At 37.4% G+C, this 20,094-nt stretch overlaps 1 protein-coding gene across 1 annotated transcript in view; it reads right to left on the reverse strand.

The window, feature by feature from the left end:
• The window catches only part of ANGPT1 (angiopoietin 1), a 292,884-nt gene that overhangs the window by 79,931 nt on the left and 192,859 nt on the right, over window positions 1-20,094 (reverse strand). Inside the window, exon 4 of the mRNA XM_065903221.1 lies at window positions 3,903-4,132. Within this exon, the coding sequence (XP_065759293.1) occupies window positions 3,903-4,132 (230 nt within the window). The remainder of the gene's footprint in view (window positions 1-3,902; window positions 4,133-20,094) is intronic.

Here is a 20,094-nt window from a genome sequence, read left to right on the forward strand (position 1 = left end):
TATCATGATTCCATTTTAGTGATTTGGAAACTGAAGTAAAAAAGAAAGGACTTGGATGACTGTCAACAGTCAGACACACTAGAGCACTGTATTCAGACATTTTCTGTGAAAGAAATTTTACTTATAACTAGCATTTAATAAATTTGCATTTAGTTGAATTTTGTCACTTGGAAGAAAAGGAAGGAACTAATGTTTAATGAATCAAATATGTCACATACTTTTATTTTAAAATGAAGTATCTAATTTAATGCTCTATTATTGTTAAGTAGATATAATTATCCTACACAAGAAATGATTAGCATGCTCAGTCCTATCTGACGCTTTGTCACCCAATTACTGTAGCCCACTAGATCCTCTGATATGGGATTTTCCTGGCAAGAACACTGAAGTGTGCTGCCATTTCCTCCTCCAGGACCACTGTGTCACTGGGGAAACCCCTATAAATGGTTAAATAGCTTCATAAAGATTAAATTAGTTGCCAATGACAGGAAAAAACTCAGTAGAAATTTTTTCTTTTGCTTTGTAGTATTATATTCAGGCTGTATCCATAAATGACTGACTTAGTCAAGTTAGAGTGAGAAGACCCTTAGGTCAATTAAAATTTTTGGCTTTTGGATTATGACACAGATTTTTTGAAACTCAGAAGACTACTCTTTGCACTTTTTTTTTGAAATACACATTTTAGAAAAGTGGTGCATTTATTGTAATGTATTGACTTAAGCTTATTTACATATATTTATTTTCAAAGATAGAATATTTGTGTATAATCTTTGATAAATAACAAATTTACTTGATGAATGAATTTTTGCTCTTAAGAAGGAAAATATTTTACTCATATGTTTTAAAATTAGAATGAAATAAGTTTGTTTCAGTAGCTGATTTTTAATCTAGTGGGCTTCCCTGGTGGTTCAGACCGTAAAGTATCCTCCTGTAATGCAGGAGACATTGGTTTGATCCCTGGGTTAGGAAGATCCCCTGGAGGATGGTATGGCAACCCCCTCCAATGTCCAGAGAATCCCATGGACAGAGGAACCTGGCGGGCTACAGCCCATGGGGTTGCAAAGATCGGACACGACTAAAGCAATTTAGCACACATGCATTTAATCTACTATTATGCAATTAGTTATTTAAAGTTTTAAATTCACTGTAACTAAATGCTATGGTGCCAGTGAAAATGAAGTAAAATCTTTGTAGAAAACTTAGAGACACATTCCATTTTTGTGTCTCATGAATTCTTAAATCACCAAATACTTAGTAAAATACTTAACTGTGGGACTAGAGAAGAAAAAAAAAAGACTAACAGGAAGCAAATAAAATCTATGGTTATGAGAGCATGGGCTTCCCTGATAGCTCAGCTGGTAAAGAATCCACCTGCAATGCAGGAGACCCGGTTTGATTCCTGGGTCAGGAAGATCCCCTGGAGAAGGGATAGGCTACCCACCCCAGTATTCTTGTGCTTCCCTTGTGGCTCAGCTGGTAAAGAATCTTCCTGCAGTGCAGGAGACCTGGGTTCAATCCTTGGGTTGGGAAGAATCCCTGGAGAAGGGAAAGGCTACCCACTCCAGTACTCTGGCCTGAAGAATTCCATGGACTATACAGTCCATGGGATCACAAAGAGTCAGACACAACCGAGTGACTTTCACTATTTGGGCTTCTCTTGTGGCTCAGCTGGTAAAGAATCCACCTGCAATGCGGGAGACCTGAGTTAGATCCCTGGGTGGGAAGATCCCCTGGAGAAGGGAAAGGCTACCCACTCCAGTATTCTGGCCTAGAGAATTCCATGGACAGTCCACGGGGTCGCAAAGAGTCAGACATGACTGAGTGACTTTCGCATACTATGAGAGCATAGAATCCATTGGATAATAGCTCAATATGCTTACATTGTGTGTGTGTGTGAAAGTCGGATTACAAAATATAGTTAAATAGGCTTTGTTTTACAATCTTATCATTAAAAATAAAATAAATGGCTAGAGGTACGAAGTATTAGACAATTTCTGTCTCCCTTTGTAGTGTCACTTAGTTGTGTCCGACTCTGCAGCCTCATATCTGTAATGCCCCAGACTCCTCTGTCCATGGGATCTCCCAGGCAAGAATATTGGAGTGGGTTACCACTTAATTCTCCAATTATTTTTTGGATATGCTCTATAATAGAATAGGCATAGTTACTTTTCTCATATGCTGAGTGATGCTGCGGGTAGCATCTATCAGGAGTGCCACTGTAATTGTTCAATAAATTACATTTCTTGAACAGATGTTTGACTCCTGATGTTGCATCCAAAGACCAAAGCGAGCCAGGAATTTTAATTTCGAAGTCACCCTCCTGCCTGCGAAAGTTTAAACACATATTTATTGGACAAGTACTTAGAAAAGAAGTGAAACTATGATAAGTAGGCAGACATATGAGCTTTGTGGGAATCACCAGGCCTTGATATTTCTAAAATCATAAAAAAAAAAAAAGAACTACTCAACTCCATGTGCATTACGTCTCAGGGTGATAAGAAAAATATGTTTTCAATTTTTCCCCTAATGTATTCAGTTCAATATGAGAATATATATGTCTCAGATTAATACTTAATTTCTAAATACTCATGAGCTCTATTAAAATTCTCTGGCAAAATTTTATCATGTTTTCCTTCCAGTGGACTCTAACTCAAGGTTTTGGCAGGCTCTGACTGATTAGCAGGTTTTTTCCTTCTCAATCACATTTCTGAGCACACACAAACGGAGCCCTGGGAACTCACTGTTTAGAAAATATTCTTCACAAAGTATATTAAGGACTTGTTTAGACTATCTAAAGGAGATAGAACTGAAGGTAATGGAGTGTAATAGAGAAATGCTAAATGTCTTTAAAACAAGATCACTTAAAATGGAGTTATCCTCTGTATTCATATCTATACATGAGACTATGGAACTGAGCTATTTTTAATATAGCTCAAGTCCACTGTTAAAGGAGCCTCCAATTATGTACATTACATATGAGCACTGAATCATTACATGAATGGTCACATAAACTACAGCTTAATGACAACCATGACCTTCAGATATAAGTGGTGATTTCTTTCATTCATCACCATTTACACATCCATGTTCACTCATAGAAAGGCCAATTAGTGAGCAGAACTACAGAAGCTCCAAACTTTGAAGAGTTCTCCTGAGGCTCAGGTGAGGTTCTGCTTGCAGTGAACAAGTATACACAGAGGCATTTATTCAATAATTGATGGGTGGGAAGGTGGACAGATGGATGGATGTCTTCTGAACAGACACAGGCCTACAATATTTCCAATGACTAAATGGCTCCAGATATTCCGGTGGGTATTAAAATTTTGTACTTTCACTACCATGAAGACAGCCCAGAATAAGTTTGTTCATATGCCCTGGCTAGGTCTTCTCCATACAGGACCACATAAATAATCCTAAAACAGACTTCTAATAACAAATATTTCTTCTTAACTTTGGTACCTCTTTCCCTCTGCAGGTAACTCTTCCCTCTCCTCCACTGCAAAAGAAATAGTTTTAAAATGGGAACACTCCTGAAACTCTTCTAAGTAATCTGAATTAATCTTTAATAGTGTCTAAATTCTGTCCTGTATAACACTACAGTGCTAAATATTTATCCATGAGAACATAATAGATTTTATTTAAAGTAAAAAAGGCCAATAAAAAATGAGAAATTAGAAATATATGGTGAATTCATGAATTCAAGCTTACGAAAAATTCCTCTGAAGTTAAGAACATGAGAAAATTGTCAGTGCAAACTTCATTAAATGCTTCTAAGAATAAAGTTCTTTTGCTGCTTCTATACTAGCCACCAATGCAACTTAGAAAGTTATACTGGATATTTACTTGCTCTATATTAAACAAAATATTTACTATAACCAAAGTAAGGAAGAAATTCTTACTACCTTCTTTAGTGCAGAGGTTGACAAGGTTATGCACTGTGTCAATCAGCTCCAGCTGCTGCTTCTGAAGGACACTGTTATTGGTGGTGGCTCTGTTCAATTGTTTCTCCAGTTCCTGGATTATATATGTTTGACGAGTAACCAAGCCTTGAAGATTCTCTTTCTCTTCCTTTAAGGTGTCCAATTCTTCCTTGTGCTTTCCCTCCATTTCAAAGATTTTGTGTTCTAATAAACTACAAGGAAGTGAAGATAAGATTTAGTTTTAAAATGCTATAACAAACATGATTCAACTAGTTCCTGAGTTTATTTACTGTAAGAAATTTCAGTTAGGTATTTCACCATGGAAATATTTATTAAGCGATTGACTCAGAAAAAGTATATACATATAAATGCATCTACACACAAATATATATTTAATAGGAATGACATTATATAGCATTTGAAATGAAGAAATATTAGATCAGTTATTGTTAGAGTGATGTTTGTTTCCTAAATGTAATTTATTTCTTGGGATGTATCTTATATCCAGGGTAGCTAACTTGGACCCTGTCTGAAGAAATTATAGCATAATTTTCATTAAAGAAATGGATCTAATAAGAAATAGAAGGAGTAGTTCAGAAAAAAGTTTGAACAAACTATAGAAACTATTTTTTATTTACTTTGGTTCATTCATTTGGGATTTTCAAAACATTAACAGGGATTACATTTCACGAGGAATAGCATATTGATGCAGAAACCAGAGGGCCAGAAACTAAGCTATGTAAAGTCACAGTGAATTACATTTCTTGGGATTTTTGATACCTGGTCCTGTATTGTAACCACTAGCTTACTTTATCTTTCAGTCAAAGCTTCAAGATAAGGGCTAAAAGCATAACAAATTCCCAAATCACTGAAAAATTGGCTCCAAAAAGGAAGATAATGTTGCTGATGGGATGGTCTTACAAAAGGACTTGGGAAGCTTTGCTTGAAGTGATGCAGTCCTCAACCAAGAACCTTCCTTCTTTCAGAACTCTTCACAGGATACTCCCTTTGCATATTGCACATTAAAAATGATAGAAAATGCAGAAGCACTGTTGGATGCTAGCAACTGACTGGAAATAAGAAGCACTTACATTTTATAGTGTGTATAAGGTACTAGTATTCCTCAGAGTAGAGCCGCATTCAGTTTTCTCCGTTTCATTTACAGAAGGTTCAACCAGTCCTTCCTTTACAAGGTGTTATTCAAATGTAACATACCAGACTGGGTACTTAATTTACCTTGGAGAAATGTAGCTCTGAATCATTCCTATACATTTTCAAAAAGGGAACACTAGGGCGTGTTCTAAACTTAATACTTAAGTCATAAAATAGAGATTGTTTGAAGAGCCAAATTTTCCAACTCCCTGTAGTAAGGGATGAGCTGGAATATTTGACTGTCCATAACACAGATTAAGAAGTGTGGAGAGACCTGCACAAGGTAATTTCAGATCTTTGCTGACAAACTTATCCTTCAAGAAAATGTGGAACATGAAAGGAAAGCTGAGCATTGAACTAAGCCTGAAAAACACTGCGATGCTCCTTACTAATTTATAACATCTTTGGTAGCATGCCCAGAAAACTTCACATTGAGACCCATTGACACAGCTCTGTGACTTTTGCAAGCTAAGAAGATCCACTTGTCTATTTTGAGTTGCTTTACATTCTATAGGACCGTGAAAGGATCTCTGTCCTGACCAGTCATTAAGCAAACTCAGTTGAAAAGATCTTGGGCATAATGATTTGGGAAAATGTGAAGGTCATTTTTATTTATTAAAGCATTTAGGTATGATTTGCTGCATTTTAGTCTTTTCTTCTGTGTCAGTAACTTGCAGCTGGAAAAGTTAGTAGCTAAAAAGCAAACAAAAGGAGAGCCAAGATGGCAGAGGAGTAGGACGGGGAGACCACTTTCTCCCCTAGAAATTCATCAAAAGGATAATTGAACACAGAGCAAACTTCACAAAACAACTTCTGATCGCTAGCTGAGGTCACCAGGCACCCAGAAAAGCAGCCCATTATCTTCGAAAGGAGGTAGGACAAAATATAAAAGATAAAAAGTGAGACAAAAGAGCTAAGGACGGAGATCCGTCCAGGGAAGGGTCTTAATAGAGGACGTTCCCAGACACCGGGAAACCCTCGCACTGGCGGGCCTGGGGGAAGTGTTTGAATCTCAGAGGGCAACCTGACTGGGAGAGAAACAATAAATAAAACCCACAGATTACGAGCCTAAAAGCAACTCCCAGCCGAAAAGTACCCCAGACACCCGCATCCGCCTCCAGCAAGTGGGGGCAGAACGGAGAGGAGCGGGCAGCATTACTTGGGGTAGGGTCTGGACCTGAGTGCCCTGAGGACAATCGGAGGGAGCTTTTGTGAGTTCCCAGCTTGAACTGTGGGAGAGCAAAAGAGAGAGAAAATTAACCGGCCCGAACACACTGCAGGCCGTTCGCAGAACAAAGGGACCGAGATTTTGGATGGTCGACATCCGCCGGGAGGGTCGCGGTGAGGCACAGGGCGCAGGCCCCTGACTGGCGTGGGCGGGGACTGGGGCTGGGGACGCGGAGGGCAGAAGGCGCACGCACCGGACTGACTGTGAGACTGGGACCGCGGAAGGGAGTGGGCGCGTGCACCGGGGGAGAGTGCGCCCATCCAGCGTCAAGCCCCTGGCTGCCTGGACCGCTCTGACGGGGAAGGCACAAAGAGCAGGCGCAGCTTTCTGTTTCGACCTTTGGCAGAACACCCGAGGGCTGGAACCGCGCGCAGCGCCGGGTGCACTCCATAAAGAGCAGCCGGAACCTGAGCAGCGCCGGCCACGCCCTGCAGCGCCAGCCCGGCCCTGCAGCGAGACAGAACTAGCTACCTGAATAAGAGTCCACCTCCGCCCGCCTATGTCAGGGCGGAAATGAGGCCCTGAAGAGACCGGCAAACAGAAGCCAATTAAACAAAGGGAACCGCTTCAAGAAGGAACTGGTGCAACAGATTAAGACCCCTGTAGGAAACACTGACCACACCGCAAGGGGCCTGTAGATATCGAGAAGTGTAAGCTGGAACGAGGAGCTATCTGAAACCGAGCCGAAACCACACTGACCGCAACAGCTCCAGAGAAATTCCTAGATATATTTTTACTTTTTTTTTTTTTAAGTAAGAAAAAAAAAATTTTTTTTTATTTTTTCCTTTTTATTTTTTTTTCTCTTTTATTTTCCTTTAAAATTCCCTATTACTCCCCCATTACTCCTTAACTTTCATTTTCATAAATTCTTATGATTTTTTTAGTTAGGGAAAATTTTTTTTTTCCTCTTTTTTTCTCTTCTTTTTTTTCTTTTTTTTTTCCCCTTCTTCTCTTCCATTTTCTATTTTTCTTTTTCTCTTATTTCTTTTAAAGTCCTCTAGTACTCCTCTACTACTCCTTAATTATTCATTTTCAATACACTATAACCTTACAAAGAGGAAAGGAAAAAAAAAGAAGAGAAGCCCTATTTTTAAACCGAACCTCAGATATATTTCTAAAATTTTTAGGGGGGTGTTTTTGTTTTTGTTTTTAATATAGTATTTTTAAGAGTCTAACCTCTACTCTAGATTTTTAATTTTTGTTCTTCAGTATATGATATAAACTGTGAACGTTTAAGAATCCAATATTCAGTTTCCATTTTTATTCAGGAGTGTGTTGATTACTCTCCCCCAATCTTGACTCTCTGTTTTCTACCTCAGAACACCTCTATTTCCTCCTTTCCCCTTCTCTTCCCAATCCAATTCTGTGAATCTTTGTGGGTGGCTGGGCTACGGAGAACACTCTAGGAACAGACGACTGCGTAGATCTGTCTCTCTCCTCTTGAGTCCCCCCTTTTCTCCTCCTGCTCATCTCTATCTCCCTCCTCCCTGTCCTCTTCTTCATGTAACTCTGTGAACATCTCTGGGAGTCCCTAACGGGGGAGAATCTTTTCGCCATTAACCTAGAAGTTTTACTATCAGTGCTGTATAGTTGGAGAAGTCCTGAGACTACAGGAAGAATAAAACTGAAATCCAGAGGCAGGAGATTTAAGCCCAAAACCTGAGAACACCAGAAAACTCCTGACTACATGGAACTTTAAGTAATAAGAGGCCATCCAAAAGCCTCCATACCTACACTGAAACCAACCACCACCCAAGAGCCAACAAGTTTTAGAGCAAGACATACCACGCAAATTCCCCAGCAACGCAGGAACATAGCCCTGAAAGTCAACATACAGACTGCCTAAAGTCACACCTAACACATAGACCCATCTCAAGACTCATTACTGGGCACTCCATTGCTCTTCAAAGAGAAGAAATCAAGTGCCACGCCCCAGAACACTGACACAAGCTTCCCTAACCAGGAAACCTTGACAAGCCAACCGTCCAACCCCATCCACCGGGTAAAAACTCCACAATAAAAAGGAACCACAGACCTCCAGAATACAGAAAGCCCATTCCAGACACAGCAATCTAAACAAGATGAAAAGGCAGAGAAATACCCAACAGGTAAAGGAACATGACAAGTGCCCACCAAGTCAAACAAAAGAGGAGGAGATAGGGAATCTACCTGAAAAAGAATTTAGAATAATGATAATAAAAATGATCCAAAATCTTGAAAACAAAATGGAGTTACAGATAAATAGCCTGGAGACAAAGATTGAAAAGATGCAAGAAATGTTTAATAAAGACCTAGAAGAAATAAAAGAGAGTCAATTAAAAATGAATAATGCAATGAATGAGATCAAATACACTTTGGAGGAACCAAGAGGAGACAGAAGATAGGATAAGTGAGGTAGAAGATAGAATGGTGGAAATAAATGAAGCAGAGAGGAAAAAAGAAAAAAGGATCAAAAGAAATGAGGACAACCTCAGGGACCTCTGGGACAATGTGAAACGCCCCAACATTCAAATCATAGGAGTCCCAGAAGAAGAAGACAAAAAGAAAGGCCATGAGAAAATACTCGAGGAGATAATAGCTGAAAACTTCCCTAAAATGGGGAAGGAAATAGCCACCCAAGTCCAAGAAACCCAGAGAGTCCCAAACAGGATAAACCCAAGGCGAAACACTCCGAGACACATATTAATCAAATTAACAAAGATCAAACACAAAGAACAAATACGAAAAGCAGCAAGGGAGAAACAACAAATAACACACAAAAGGATTCCCATAAGGATAACAGCTGATCTATCAATAGAAACCCTCCAGGACAGAAGGGAATGGCAGGACATACTGAAAGTAATGAAAGAGAATAATCTACAACCTAGATTACTGTACCCAGCAAGGATCTCATTCAGATATGAAGGAGAATTCAAAAGCTTTACAGACAAGCAAAAACTGAGAGAATTCAGCACCACCAAACCAGCTCTTCAACAAATGCTAAAGGATCTTCTCTAGACAGGAAATGCAGAAAGGTTGTATAAACGTGAACCCAAAACAACAAAGTAAATGGCAACGGGACCACACCTATCAATAATTACCTTAAATGTAAATGGGTTGAATGCCCCAACCAAAAACAAGACCCCTATATATGCTGTCTACAAGAGACCCACCTCAAAACCAGAGACACATACAGACTAAAAGTGAAGGGCTGGAAAAAAATATTTCACGCAAATGGAGACCAAAAGAAAGCAGGAGTCGCAATACTCATATCAGATAAAATAGACTTTCAAATAAAGGATGTGAAAAGAGACAAAGAAGGACACTACATAATGATCAAAGGATCAATCCAAGAAGAAGATATAACAATTATAAATATATATGCACCCAACATAGGAGCACCGCAATATGTACGGCAAACGCTAATGAGTATGAAAGAGGAAATTAATAGTAACACAATAATAGTGGGAGACTTTAATACCCCACTCACAACTATGGATAGATCAACTAAACAGAAAATCAACAAGGAAACACAAACCTTAAATGATACAATGGACCAGCTAGACCTAATTGATATCTATAGGACATTTCACCCCAAAACAATCAATTTCACCTTTTTCTCAAGTGCACACGGAAGCTTCTCCAGAATAGATCACATCCTGGGCCATAAATCTGGTCTGGGAAAATTCAGAAAAATTGAAATCATTCCAGTCATCTTTTCTGGCCACAGTGCAGTAAGATTAGATCTCAATTACAGGAAAAAAATTGTTAAAAATTCAAACATATGGAGGCTAAATAACACGCTTCTGAATAACCAACAAATCATAGAAGAAATCAAAAAAGAAATCAAAATATGTATAGAAATGAATGAAAATGAAAACACAACAAGCCAAAACCTATGGGACACTGTAAAAGCAGTGCTAAGGGGAAGGTTCATAGCATTACAGGCTTACATCAAGAAACAAGAAAAAAGCCAAATAAATAACCTAACTCTACACCTAAAGCAATTAGAGAAGGAAGAAATGAAGAACCGCAGGGTTAGCAGAAGAAAAGAAATCTTAAAAATTAGGACAGAAATAAATGCAAAAGAAACTAAAGAGACCATAGCAAAAATCAACAAAGCTAAAAGCTGGTTTTTTGAAAAAATAAACAAAATTGACAAACCACTAGCAAGACTCATTAAGAAACAAAGAGAGAAGAACCAAATTAACAAAATTAGAAATGAAAAGGGTGAGATCACAACAGACAACACTGAAATACAAAGGATCATAACAGACTACTACCAGCAGCTCTATGCCAATAAAATGGACAACTTGGATGAAATGGACAAATTCTTAGAAAAGTATAACTTTCCAAAACTGAACCAGGAAGAAATAGAAGATCTTAACAGAACCATCACAAGCAAGGAAATCGAAACTGTAATCAAAAATCTTCCAGGAAACAAAAGCCCAGGACCAGATGACTTCACAGCTGAATTCTACCAAAAATTTAGAGAAGAGCTAACACCTATCTTTCTCAAACTCTTCCAGAAAATTGCAGAAGAAGGTAAGCTTCCAAACTCATTCTATGAGGCCACCATCACCCTAATTCCAAAACCAGACAAAGATGCCACAAAAAAAGAAAACTACAGGCCAATATCACTGATGAACATAGATGCAAAAATCCTTAACAAAATTCTAGCAAACAGAATCCAACAACATATTAAAAAAATCATACACCATGACCAAGTGGGCTTTATCCCAGGAATGCAAGGATTCTTTAATATCTGCAAGTCAGTCAATGTAATACACCACATTAACAAACTGAAAGATAAAAACCATATGATTATCTCAATAGATGCAGAGAAAGCCTTTGACAAAATTCAGCACTCATTTATGATTAAAACTCTCCAGAAAGCAGGAATAGAGGGAACATACCTCAACATAATAAAAGCTATATATGACAAACCCACAGCAAGCATCACCCTCAATGGTGAAAAATTGAAAGCATTTCCCCTGAAATCAGGAACAAGACAAGGGTGCCCACTCTCACCACTACTATTCAATATAGTCTTGGAAGTTTTGGCCACAGCAATCAGAGCAGAAAAAGAAGTAAAAGGAATCCAGATAGGAAAAGAAGAAGTGAAACTCTCGCTGTTTGCAAATGACATGATCCTCTACATAGAAAACCCTAAAGACTCTTCCAGAAAATTACTAGAGCTAATCAATGAATATAGTAAAGTTGCAGGATATAAAATTAACACACAGAAATCCCTTGCATTCCTATATACTAACAATGAAAAAACAGAAAGAGAAATTAAGGAAATAATACCATTCACCATTGCAACAAAAAGAATAAAATACTTAGGAGTATATCTACCTAAAGAAACAAAAGACCTGTACATAGAAAACTATAAAACATTGATGAAAGAAATCAAAGAGGACAAAAACAGATGGAGAAACATACTGTGTTCATGGATTGGAAGAATCAATATTGTCAAAATGGCTATTCTACCCAAAGCAATCTATAGATTCAACGCAATCCCTATCAAGCTACCAACGGTATTTTTCACAGAACTAGAACAAATAATTTCACAATTTGTATGGAAAAACAAAAAACCTCGAATAGCCAAAGTAATCTTGAGAAAGAAGAATGGAACTGGAGGAATCAACCTGCCTGACTTCAGACTCTACTACAAAGCCACAGTCATCAAGACAGTATGGTACTGGCACAAAGACAGAAATGTAGATCAATGGAACAGAATAGAAAGCCCAGAGATAAATCCACGAACCTATGGACACCTTATCTTTGACAAAGGAGGCAAGGATATACAATGGAAAAAAGACAACCTCTTTAACAAGTGGTGCTGGGAAAACTGGTCAACCACTTGTAAAAGTATGAAACTAGATCACTTTCTAACACCATACACAAAAATAAACTCAAAATGGATTAAAGATCTAAATGTAAGACCAGAAACTATAAAACTCCAAGAGGAGAACATAGGCAAAACACTCTCCGACATAAATCTCAGCAGGGTCCTCTATGACCCACCTCCCAGAATATTGGAAATAAAAGCAAAACTAAACAAATGGGACCTAATGAAACTTAAAAGCTTCTGCACTACAAAGGAAACTATAAGTAAGGTGAAAAGACAGCCCTCAGATTGGGAGAAAATAATAGCAAATGAAGAAACAGACAGAGGATTAATCTCAAAAATATACAAGCAACTCCTGAAGCTCAATTCCAGAAAAATAAATGACCCAATCAAAAAATGGGCCAAAGAACTAAACAGACATTTCTCCAAAGAAGACATACAGATGGCTAACAAACACATGAAAAGATGCTCAACATCACTCATTATTAGAGAAATGCAAATCAAAACCACAATGAGGTACCATTACACGCCAGTCAGGATGGCTGCTATCCAAAAGTCTACAAGCAATAAATGCTGGAGAGGGTGTGGAGAAAAGGGAACCCTCTTACACTGTTGGTGGGAATGCAAACTAGTACAGCTGCTATGGAAAACAGTGTGGAGATTTCTTAAAAAACTGGAAATAGAACTGCCATATGACCCAGCAATACCACTTCTGGGCATACACACCAAGGAAACCAGATCTGAAAGAGACACGTGCACCCCAATGTTCATCGCAGCACTGTTTATAATAGCCAGGATATGGAAGCAGCCTAGATGCCCATCAGCAGATGAATGGATAAGGAAGCTGTGGTACATATACACCATGGAATATTACTCAGCCGTTAAAAAGAATGCATTTGAATCAGTTCTAATGAGATGGACGAAACTAGAGCCCATTATACAGAGTGAAGTAAGCCAGAAAGATAAAGAACATTACAGCATGCTAATACATATATATGGAATTTAGAAAGATGGTAATGATAACCCTGTATGCAAAACAAAAAGAGACACAGAAGTATGGAACAGACTTTTGAACTCTGAGGGAGAAGGTGAGGGTGGGATGTTTCAAAAGAACAGCATGTATATTATCAATGGTGAAACAGATCACTAGCCCAGGTGAGATGCATGAGACGAGTGCTCAGGCCTGGTGCACTGGGAGGACCCAGAGGAGTCGGGTGGAGAGGGAGGTGGGAGGGGGGATCGGGATGGGGAATACGTGTAACTCTATGGCTGATTCGTGTCAATGTATGACAAAACCCACTGAAATGTTGTGAAGTAATTGGCCTCCAACTAATAAAATAAAATTAAAAAATAAATAAATAAAAGGAAGCAAAAAATAAAAAATAAAAAGCGAACAAAACCAAATAATACTGAATACCTTTTGTATTGGTTAAAATGTTTATCCCATCCACTGCTAAGTGATTAGTATGCTTGCTATGCATGTCAGAGGAGGTTTTCTCTGTGACTGTTAATTTTTGGCCTTTTGATCTGAGAATTAACCACAATGGATGCCTTAGCTCATTCTCACTTCACTTTTTAATTATTTTTGTTTCTCTTCCTAGGGTAATGATCAGATGTTAAATGCCTATAAAATCAAATCCGTGAACTTATGCAAAATTTTCTTTCAAATTCACAAGAGTTACAGTATACTACCAAGAAATCTTAACTGTAATGATAGAGCAATATTTGGATGTATAGTCATGAAATATTAGATAAAAATTCTGAATTATCATTTTGTCCCTGAAATAAGATGATCACTGGCTTTTAAGTTTTCTTAATTAGTAGGTAACATTATAATTTGGACAATACCATGCTATAGTTGCGAAGAGTTGACTCATTGGAAAAGACCCTGATGCTGGGAGAGATTGGGGGCAGGAGGAGAAGGGGACAACAGAGAATGAGATGGCTGGATGGCATCACCAACTCGATGGACATGAGTTTGAGTAAGCTCTGGGAGTTGGTGATGGTCAGGAAGCCCTGGCGTGCAGCAATTAATGGGGTCGCAGAGAGTCGGACATGACTGAGCAACTGAACTGAACTGAATCGACGCTAGAGTTATAATTTGCATTTATTAATTGCTGAGTGCCAATGTAAAATATAAAATGACACTATTCCCACTATAACCATTTAATTTCAGAGAGAAATGGAAAAAGAAAACTCAAATGTAAGAAAAAAGCAGCTACAAGAAACTTCTGTTTCAGACATAATACTTTTTTTGCATCCATGTTTTCCCACTTTCTACCTTTGAAGCGTTCTTTTTTCAAGAAGACATATACTAAAAGGTGGCTATTAACTGAGATGTCAAGAGTTAATAAAGGAGTTTTTGTTCTATTTTGATTTTCAGAATATTTTGGAAGGAGCTGAGAATGGAAAGTTGATCAAAGAAATCTCAGTGCCAAAGGAAAAAATTCTGAACTCTGGCTTGTTTAAGAAAAAGTCTGTACTTCCCAAGTAAAAGGAGTACACACTCAGCATGTTGGAACAAAATGTTAATTTTCATAATTCACCAAACATTCTTAATGCACCATGTATACCAGGTATTAAAAGACATCAACATAGCCTATCATTTTAAAATACAAATTCATGTAAAGTAAAGAAGGGATGCTCAGGGAAGAAATTTGCTTTGCATCACAGACATCTCACAGGATTGAGAATGAAATATATGCATTAAAAATCATGTGCATAAAAACTATAAGCAAATTTGGAACATGTCACATTGTTTCACAAATGGCATGTCTTAGCACCTAACTATCTCTTCAAGTCATTTTCTTATCTCATTTCTTCATTTGGATTCTCTTTAATAGCTTTAATTCTATAGTATTTCTCTATTAACTTTATCTACTAAAGATATCCTTTACATTAATGACAATTTTTAGACTTCTTCAGGCAAAATTGCTATCTTTTTGATACCATTCATCCCCTCCCTTCCACCTCTTCATATTTGGCTTCCAAAAATACCATCTTCTTTTCTTTAATAATTCTCATCCATTAGTTATTATCTACTTGGGAAGTTAGCCCTTCCTCACTATTTCCAAACTGGCTTGAATCCAAAAGTTTTCTGCCAGAAAATATTCATATACTATCTCTACTTACTAATTATATTGTTATAATACACCATTTTTGTTGTAGAGCATTTAAAAATCCCATATCTTTTTATTCTTAAAGTGAAATAGTGATACAGAGTGAGAAGATGTTACAAGGCCCAGTTTTAGGTAAAAATCTATAAATACCTTGTATAAAATTGTGCAAACATTGTATCAGAACCAAAATAAAAAGCCAACTCTTCTAACTTGTCAGACTAGAAAACTGCCCATGACAATCCACTGTTATGAAAACTAGCTTTAGAGTCTCATCTCTTTGATTTAGTATAACATAATCTCTATCTACTTCCACATACTTACATTATAACAGCCAAGAATCAAGGCATCAACTTAACATCCCTTTACTATTTGCTACTCTCTATCTGGTTATTTTTGGGAGCTTGTCTTTCACAATATTTCAACCTATTCATCTTTTCCATGCATATTAAAAAGAATACATTTGAATCAGTTCTAATGAGATGGATGAAACTGGAGCCCATTATACAGAGTGAAGTAAGCCAAAAAGATTAGTACCAATAGAGTATACTAATGCATATATATGGAATTTAGAAAGATGGTAATGATAACCCTATATGCAGGACAGAAAAAGAGACACAGATGTATAGAACAGACTTTTGGACTCTGTGGGAGAAGGCGCGTGTGGGATGATCTGAGAGAAGAGCATTGAAACATGTATGTTATCAAGTGTGAAACAGATCGCCAGCCCAGGTTGGATGCATGAGACAAGTGTTCAGGGCTGGTGCACCGGGAAGACCCAAAGGGATGGAATGGAGAGGGAGGTGGGAGGGGGGATCAGGATGGGGAACACATGTAAATCCATGGCTGATTCATATCAATGTATGGCAAAAACCACTACAATATTGTAAAGTAATTAGCGTCCAACTAATAAAAATAAATGGAAAAAAAAAAGCTATGTATAAAAACAAAATTTCTTTGCCAAGCCATTAAAAAAATCTTCACTGAGATTTTCTTTCTGCCTTAAACCCCCTGCCATTAAATTTAATTTTCTTACTCAATATATTGATTATATCCCATTTTGTCATGAGGTCTTTTATTGGTCCTCTTACATTTTCCCTATCTGGTTAAGTTGGTAGAGACCATCTCAGTTGGGCACGGAGACTTTTATATATAAAAGTTGATCTGAAGAACATGATAGTTTCACTGTCCTAAATTCAATAGGCAAAGTAGTCATATTTTCCCTGATGATGGCCTTTAGCAACAAATTCAGTTTAGGTTTAAATGCATAATTTGAAACCCGGATGCTAATTCCAAAGTCCAGTGCACTGTTTTCTAGAGTACATGCAGTATATTTTTATTCATCTCAGTTCAGTTGCTCAGTTGTGTCCAACTCTTTGCAACCCCATGGGCTGCAGCAAGCAGCAAGGCAGTCTTTCCTGTCCATCACCAACTCCTGGAGCTTGCTCAAACTCATGTCCATCAAGTCTGTGATGCCATCCAATGATTTCATTCTCTGTTGTCCCCTTCTCCTCCTGCCCTCAATCTTTCCCAGCATCAGGGTCTTTTCCAATGAGTCAGTTCTTAGCATCAGGTGGCCAAAGTATTAGAGTTTCAGCTTCAGCATCATTCTTTCCAATGAATATTTAGGACTGATTTCCTTTAGGACTGACTGGTTGGATCTCCTTGCAGTCCAAGGGACACTGAAGAGTCTTCTCTAAAACCACAGTTCAAAAGCATCAATTCTTTCGCACTCAGTTTTCTTTAAGGTCCAACTCTCACATCCACACATGATTACTGGAAAAACCATAGCTTTGACTAGAGGGACCTTTGTTGGCAAAGTTATGTCTCTGCTTTTTAATATGCTATCTAAGTTGGTCATAACATTTCTTCCAAGGAGCAAGTGTCTTTTAATTTCATGGCTACAGTCACCATCTGCAGTGATTTCAGAGCCCCCCAAAATAAAGTCTGTCACTGTTTCCATTGTTTCCCCATCTATTTGCCATGAAGTGATGGGACCAGATGCCATGATCTTAGTTTTCTGAATGTTGAGTTTTAAGCCAACTTTTTCACTCTCCTTTTTCATTTTTATCAAGAGGTTCTTTAGTTCTTCTTTGCTTTCTACCATAAGGGTGGTGTAATCTGCATATCTGAGGTTATTGATATTTCTTCCGGCAGTCATGATTCTGGCTTGTGCTTCATCCAGCCCAGCATTTTTCATGATGTACTCTGCATATAAGTTAAATAAGCAGGGTGACAATATACAGCCTTGACATACTCCTTTCCCTATTTGGAACCAGTCTATTATTCCATGTCTAGTTGTAACTGTTGCTTCTTTACCTGCATACATATTTCTCAAGAGGCAGGTAAGGTGGTCTGGTATTCCCATCTCTTGAAGAATTTTCCAGAGTTTGTTGTGATCCCACACATTCAAAGGCTTTGACATACTCAATAAAACAGAAGTAGATGTTTTTCTGGAACTCTCTTGCTTTTTCAATGATCCAGCGACTGTTGGCAATTTGATCTCTGGTTCCTCTGCCTTTTCTAAATCCAGCTTGAATATCTGGAAGTTCATGGTTCATGTATTTCTGAAGCCTGCTTGAAGAACTTTGGGCATTACTTTGCTAGTATGTGAGATGAGTGCATTTATGTGGTAGTTTGAACATTCTTTGGCATTGCCTTTCTTTGGGATTGGAATGAAAACTGACTTTTTCCAGTCCTGTGGCCACTGCTGATAATATTTTTATTTTTATTAGGCATTCTATAGTTAAGAGCTCTATGTCAAGTTTTGGCGAAGTCTAAATTAAATAAATAGTTTATTATCATGCATTCTTTAGAATTGGTATTCCATAGAACTACAATTTATGGAAAGTGAGAGCTGCTCAGTCGTGTCCAACTCTTTGCGACCCCATAGACTACATAGTCCATAGAATTCTCCAGGCCAGAATAGTGGAGTGGGTAGCCTTTCCCTTCTCCAGGGGATCTTCTTAACCCAGGGACTGAGTCCAGGACTTCCACATTGCAGGTAGACTCTTTACCAGTTGAGCCACAAGGAAAACTGTGTGCTTATATCTATTCAAATTGAACTTGAAGTTCAAAGACTTTCCTCATAGGATTTTTAGTACTTCCTATTTCTCTCCTTTCTAGAAACACTTTGAGAAGAGACATACAAAGAATTTTGGCATTCAAGTTCTAGTTTGAGGCAGAGGTACACTTCAATGAAGAATAAAGTAAACTAAATACTCTAGATCTTTAACTTCAGTAAAAGGTTCTAATTGAGTGTATACAAAGCCCTATTTGACATTTTTGGTTGACTTTTCCTCCTAATTTTCACAGTCTGTCTCCTCCAACATATCTCATGGAAAACATTGGCATTTCAAATAATTGAACATATCTTGAAACTTTCACAGAAAAAGTTCTTCCTTTCAAACTGTTTCCTACAACAGAGTTCTTAACATAGCAGCAACTGAATTCACAGTATTGACAGTTACTTAAGTTTTATGTGTAAATATAGCCCTCAAACAAGGAGGTAGATGTCAGTAATAAAGAAACCTTCTCATTTTCATCTGCCTGAATCTCCTCAGAGTTGTTTCAATTTTTAAATTATTTTTAATCTGTATGTTGCTTACATGTGTTGCAAATATGGTTTTTAAAGAATGGTCTTTCCACCCCCATATTCAAACAAGGGCATACTAAGTTCAGGTTAAATTTATTTTGAATTTTCTAACTTGAATGTAGTAAATTGTTTCTTAAAATACAAAGTTAAATATTTCTGTAATTCAAATGTGAAACAGAGACATAGAACACAGGGAAACATCAGCAAATAACCTTTTTAAAGTTTGAGACAGATAAGAATAAGCTAAATATTCAGTGGAAGCCAGAAGCTGAGAAGAAAAAAAATACATATACAACCTCATAATACTAAAAGTTCTTCCTAAAAAATAGGTTGAAAAATAAACAAATTAGAGAAAATATTTGTGATATATACTACAAAATTTTAATATCCATTAGGGAACTTACATAAGGAGTTAATGATATTAGAGATACAATCCAATAAAAAATGAGAAACATACATGAATAGTCTAGTCCCAGAAGAAGTATCCAAATGGTCAATAACCAGGAAAGATGTACAATATAACCTCTTAGGTAAACAAGGTTAATAAAATGGATAGCAAAGTTTGAGGAAATTAGAAAGCCCATGAATACTTGGGGAGAATGTAAAATTTGCTGATAATTATCAATATCTTTGAATATGTAAAATAATACATAAAGTTCTACTGAGTTGTAAATTTTAGTGCCTAGCAATGAATGAGATATTGCATATAGTTAAGTATATATCCATGATAAATTATTATAGAGTAGAAATAAACTCAGCATTTTAAAAATAGTTACAATCTATACACATATGCATACATAATATAAATATATACTTGTGCATATGTGTAATTGCATATGGGTGTGTATCTCTGTAAGCACACAGATAAATATGTACTCTCTATCTACATGTATATATTTTAATATATTCATTAAAAAGTCTGGAAGAATAGGTACCAAACTGCAAATCTGTTAATGGTGATTCTCTGCAGGAGGTGGGGGAATATGGAATTAGGGATTTGAATCTCAATTTATACACTTCTGTACAATTTAACACTTAGATCAGTTAGGCTTGTGTTGATTTTTCTTTTATTAATCAGGAAAACGCAAACAGTCATGAGTCTAGAATGATCTGAGGAGATACTGTCTAGAGATGAAAAAGTTGGGCTGAATTAGTGAACCTCAGAATGTGGACTGATAACCTTGGCTGCCATGCAGTGGGCTTTTAGGGATGCAGAACAGTGGTATAAAAGCCATCTGTATTTTATTTAT

The sequence above is a fragment of the Muntiacus reevesi genome, chromosome 12 (genome assembly GCF_963930625.1).
Source record: "Muntiacus reevesi chromosome 12, mMunRee1.1, whole genome shotgun sequence".
NCBI lineage: Eukaryota > Metazoa > Chordata > Mammalia > Artiodactyla > Cervidae > Muntiacus > Muntiacus reevesi.